Consider the following 5,513-nt stretch of genomic DNA (forward strand, 5'->3'; position numbering starts at 1 on the left):
CGCCCCGCGTCCTTTCTGGCCCGGCGGGTCCAGAGTCTGTATGTTGGGCTGGCGGGTGACAGGGCCACAGATGACGGTCTCCTGTGGGGAGCTGGCCTCAGACTGGCTGTCACAGCTCGATGTGGACAGCTCGTTGCACGACGTGCCGCTCTCTCCCTCCTTGTCGCCTTTGCCGTTCTTGCAGCAGCAGTCGCAGTGGGATGAGGACCACCGGGAGGGCTCGCCTGCAAGAGGAACAGAGAGTGCCCGGGTTAGCGCAGCTCTGACACCCCGCTGTGCCTGAGGCACCTCCCGCCTCGGGCACCTTTCCACAATGTCCCCACAACTGACACCACAACCTCCACCCAGTCTCAGGCGGGAGCTGATCTCCTCTAACTCCGGAGCTCCTTCACCCGCTCCACTGGCATGTGCTGCGCAGTTCCCCTCAGGGTCATCTCCCCTCCTCAACTTCCAGGAACTCAGAGAATCACAGAATAAATCCCAGACTGGTTTATGTTGAAGGGACCTCAAAGCTCCTCCAGCTCCAACCCCTGCCCCGGGCAGGGACACCTTCCACTAGAGCAGGTTGCTCCAAGCCCCTGTGTCCAACCTGGCCTTGAACACTGCCAGGGATGGGGCAGCCACAGCTTCTCTGGGCACCCTGTGCCAGCACCTCAGCACCCTCATGTTCTGCACACATTTATGTCACAGACACCCCATCAGCTGTAATTTCACAGCTACGGGGCAGAAGAAGGGGTGCAGCACCCCATGCCATGCTGGAGGGCCAGACCCTGCCAGGGTGTGCGTTATGGGCAGGGGGACACACCAGCTGCCATCAGGCACATCTAGAGTGTACACTTCATTACCACAAAACAAGCCTTTTATAAGTTAATTAAGACCTAATAGACGCTAATTTCACTTAATGAATATTCACCAAGGATGGGCATACAGCGGGTGAGCTGGGAGGCAGAAATGCATCTATTCATGAGGAAGAATAGTGAAAACCAGGCAAGACCTGGGTGCTGGAGGAAGTGGTGGGTTAACTGGGATAACCTCAGTGCCACAGGTGGGAGATTTCATTGAGTTTGGGTCTGGGGCAGTGGAGAACCTTTGTTCACCATAGGAGAACATCAGCTTCAATGCTCAGGGGACACACAGCTCCTGAGGACTCGCACAGTTCCCAGCACAGGGCACGGGTCTCCTCATCCCGGCTTTGGGTGCTGTCAGGGTGACAGACAGTGCCCTGTGTTTTGTAGCGAGAGGGAAGCACCTGCAGCAGCACCAACCCATGCAGCACCCATGGCTCAGCAGGATGGGTGCTGAGCCCCGGCACCAGCCACCATTCCCGCAGCAAACTGAACATCATGCTGATTTAACCACTGAATTCATTAATTAATGTCTAAATGCTTTGAGATTCTGAGATAAAAGAGGCTAATTAATTCTGGCCTGGCTTGCCTGGCTTTCTCCCTGATCTCAGCACATTCGTCTCCCAGTGCCCTAATTATAATTATTATTATTAGAAGCTTCTGAAGAAGCAGCAAAGACTCTGATGTATAATTGACACACAAACCATCAGCCTTCCAGTTTTTCTCTTCTCCTCTCCCTCTTCCACAACAAACCCACTCCAAGCAGGGAACAGGAAATCCGTGTGCAGAGGGATTGCTGGTGTGCAGAAAACCAGGGACAGAACTGTGATAGAAAATAGAACTAGCACAGAACCTCCACACTAAAAACAACAGTCTTTGTTGTGAGAAATGGTGCACAGACCCTCACCCTGGCCATCACAAGGTCCACCACAGATAACCAGGTTGCTCCAAGCCCCTGTGTCCAACCTGGCCTTGAACACTGCCAGGGATGGGGCAGCCACAGCTTCTCTGGGCACCCTGTGCCAGCACCTCAGCACCCTCACAGGGAAGAGCTTCTGCCTCAGAGCTCATCTCAATCTCCCCTCTGGCAGGTTAAAGCCATTCCCGTTGGCCTGTCCCTACATCCCTTACCCAAAGCCCCTCTCCAGGTTTCTTGTCAGCCCTTTCAGGCACTGGAAGACCACAGCTCAAGAAGGGTTTCACATTAGCTCACCCACAAAAAGGCTAACAGAAAACATGACACTATTCAAATTCAAATGCTCTCCAGAAGGAACTCCCAACCAAGTGCTGTTTCACCATATGGCTGCATCCGCTGCTGTGCCCAGCCCCAGCCTGTCCCATGGGAGCTCCCCCAGATTTAACCCCACTAACATTAAATGAATTACTACTGCCCAGGGGGCAGACCCCCACCCCCCACTCTTCAACCCCCCTGGAAACACAGGGGGAGCACAAGCAAACATGTGAAACCTCAGACAGACCCCAGGGGAAAGGGCCAAACACTTCCCGAGAACCTTTTCTCTGTAAGTGCTGTTGTGTTGAAATGGAAATCCTCAGAGCGTGAGGATTCTGGTGGCATTGGCGCTGGGGAAGCGCTCAGCTACGTCACTGCAACACCTCCTTTCACTGCGACACCTGCCTCGAAATGGAAATTCTAATACCACACTACCTATGGTTGATTTCTGTTATAGTGCTTCAGACTTACGAAAGTGAAGTGTTGTGATATTCCAGAATGAACCAGAATTGAAATATTCAGCATGAACACTGAAAATTACTGTTCTACAAGAAATTTCGGAAGTCTGATCTTTTTTTTCCTTGCTGAATTTGGGATGAGAGCCTGTGTTGATGTGTGAGAACACGCAGCGGGATGGAGCCCGCTTCCTCACACAGCTCTGACCTTACAGGCAGAAGAGCTCATTGTTCTCGGGATTACAGGCCTTTTATTTAGGTCCCGCAGTTTTCACAGCCCTTTCCCTGATGTCTGGGGTCAGTTTTGGTTTGGGGTTACTTCTGGGTTGTTTTTTTTCCCAGGGGAAGAGGGACAGCTGAGCCTGGCACAAGATAACAAACTGCAGGTTTGTTGCTACAGATACAGAGACAGCAACGAACTGCTCATCGAGTGGCACCGAGTTTTCTAGCTCAAAGGGAAGGGACAATGCAGGGCAAAGGTCTGGCACTGAGTGCTCCCTGAAGCACTGTCCAGACATTCCTTACCCCTACACCCATGGCTGTACTGACCTTTGTCTGTGAGCATCCTAATTCGAGCCATTCTGTTTTACTTGCTATCAATCCAATCTCGTCCATTTCTGTTGTCTTTGTATTCTTCTCACCACTTCTCTTGCTTTAGAGCCCTAAAGCTGTTTACTTTAGGGTCCTAGTTCATATTCCCTTTCTTCTTCCTTGTCCCTACACCTTTAACCTCTCAATTATTCTCAGACTTTGCTGTCTCCTCCATACTTTATCTCTTCTGCTAGGGCTAATTGCAGCAAACGATCCCCATCTGAGCAGTAACTAACACCACAGCCAAGACTATTGGCAGGGGGGGAGGGGGGGGGGAAGGGGGGTCGCTTCCACTCTGAGCCAGGCAGCCTCTGGATCACCCTTGATAGGCTCCCATCCCCTCCAGCCCATGAGGTCCTATCCCTGGAGCACTTGAGGAGCTGATGCCCTCGCCTCCACGTTTCCCTTTGTTTCCAGCCTGGTGAAGCAAATATTCTCCTTTCCACACCAAAAACACTGAAGAGTTGAAGCTTTTAAAAATATTGCACATTATTCATATGGTAAATAAAAAATGGGTTGCCTCTAGGTCTGAAGATAAGGTGATGTTGGTGAAGTGACAATTTGATTTAGATCACTCATTCATGCATGCACAACGCCTCGAACAATTTTTGCATCCATGCATGAATTAAAGGTGTTGTGATTGATGAGAGACCAAGGTCTAATTGCTGTTTTAATAAATACATTCTGACTTGGTAATCGAGCCAGATTTATCAGTAGAAAATGCCCCTGTCTAAATAAAATTACCAAGGTAAAGCTTAGGAACAATGACAAATGCCATGCAAGTAATTGGCTCGGGAATGGGTGCTGGCAGCAGGACGGGCATGTGGCAGGTTTATTTGCATGTGGGATCAAGTATCTTCAGTCAAATTTCAGCAAGCAAACAAAGCCAGGGACGGACCTGACAGTAATGTTATTGCTTTGAACTCTCCCATATGTTCAAAGGCAGCAGTGAGGGGGAAAGAGGGGAACTGATGGATCCAGGACGTGAGCTGTTCTCCTCAGATCCCAGCTTCGTTCCTAGTCCACTCCACTAATGTAATTTTTCTATTTTAAAGCTTTTTCCATTTATATTTTCTAAACCTGCCAACCCAGTGTAAAAACCAGAATTATTTGCCCATGGCCTTTCTGTCTGCACAGGTCTGTGACTCGTGCAAAAACACTTCAGCCTGTCCCCAAGCCAGCACATATGCTTCTACCAGGAGGCTGTCTCCCAGCACTGTGTCATTTTCACCAGCACTCCTCTGATAAAATACAACACTGAAATCTGGAAATGAACTTAGGTAAGAGTATCAGATTTGTTTGAAAATAAAAATAAGTTCCCCAAATGGTGGAGAAAATATGAGACCTGGTGTTAACATACCAGAAGGCATATTAAATGAGCCAAAATATTTATATATGGATCTTTCTCAAAGTAACATGTGATGAAGTTAAAATTCAGGGTGGGAAGGGAAGCACAAAGTGTGAGCAGCAGTATGGTAAGAAACAGAAAGCATTTGAAGAAATTGCTCAAGTGTGGCCATCAGCATGGTCAGGCGTTCCTGACCACCGTGATGTACCCCATGGTGTGCAGGCTCTTCCTTGCACTTCATAGCAAAGCCTCTTTATTTAGAGGAAAACTACTTTCATAGCCAATTTGCTCTTTTGGACATCACTTTTGTATATGCAATAAACACCCTTGAGTTCACATTGAAAACAACCAGCCCCTGGAATAATCTCCCCAAAGAAGTGGTGGACTCCCCAGCGCTGGACACTGTTAAGATTTGGCTAGACAAGGTGCTGGGACATCTAGTCCAGGCCATGCTTTGCCTAGAACGATTGGAGCAGATGACCCATAAGGCCCCTTCCAAGCTGGAAGCTGAGACTCCGTGATTCTATGATACCCAGAAAACCCATCCTGGAAGGACCCTTCAGCTTCAGGCATCTCCCACCACAACAAGCTGTCGGTGAGGGTGGCTGTCCCCACTGCAGGAGCAGCCTGTCCTGTCCTGTCCTGTCAGCATCCTTCCCAGGATAAGGTGATACCTCAGCAAATGTCTCCATCATTAACCCAGGTCATCTGTCAACTTCTAGTTGTTTCTGGTTATGGTGTCTTCAAATCAGTCTTTTTTGGAACCTCTCTGTCAGTCTAACCACAGCTGTCTGCTTCACCAAATCCTCCTCTGGTAGCACTGTAGACATCATTCAGGCTTGCCCAACCAGATTTATCTGCCTTTCCACCCTGTAGCTCTCATCCACTAAGGAAAATCTTTGGCTGTATGGAAGCAAGAGCCACCTTCCAGTTCTCACCTGCCTTCTTCATTGACAGTTTAACAAGCATTTAGCCCAAAGAAGAGAAGGGAAATGAATAGCCTGGTTTGTAGGCTGAAGAGGTCTGGCTGTCCAGCATTCCTG

General features: G+C 49.3%; 1 protein-coding gene across 1 annotated transcript in view; it reads right to left on the reverse strand.

The window, feature by feature from the left end:
• Window positions 1-5,513, reverse strand: part of KCTD16 (potassium channel tetramerization domain containing 16) — a 50,238-nt gene that overhangs the window by 268 nt on the left and 44,457 nt on the right. Inside the window, exon 2 of the mRNA XM_010015287.1 lies at window positions 11-224. Within this exon, the coding sequence (XP_010013589.1) occupies window positions 11-224 (214 nt within the window). The remainder of the gene's footprint in view (window positions 1-10; window positions 225-5,513) is intronic.

Source organism: Nestor notabilis, unplaced genomic scaffold (genome assembly GCF_000696875.1).
Source record: "Nestor notabilis isolate BGI_N333 unplaced genomic scaffold, ASM69687v1 scaffold22355, whole genome shotgun sequence".
In the NCBI taxonomy this organism is placed as follows: domain Eukaryota; kingdom Metazoa; phylum Chordata; class Aves; order Psittaciformes; family Psittacidae; genus Nestor; species Nestor notabilis.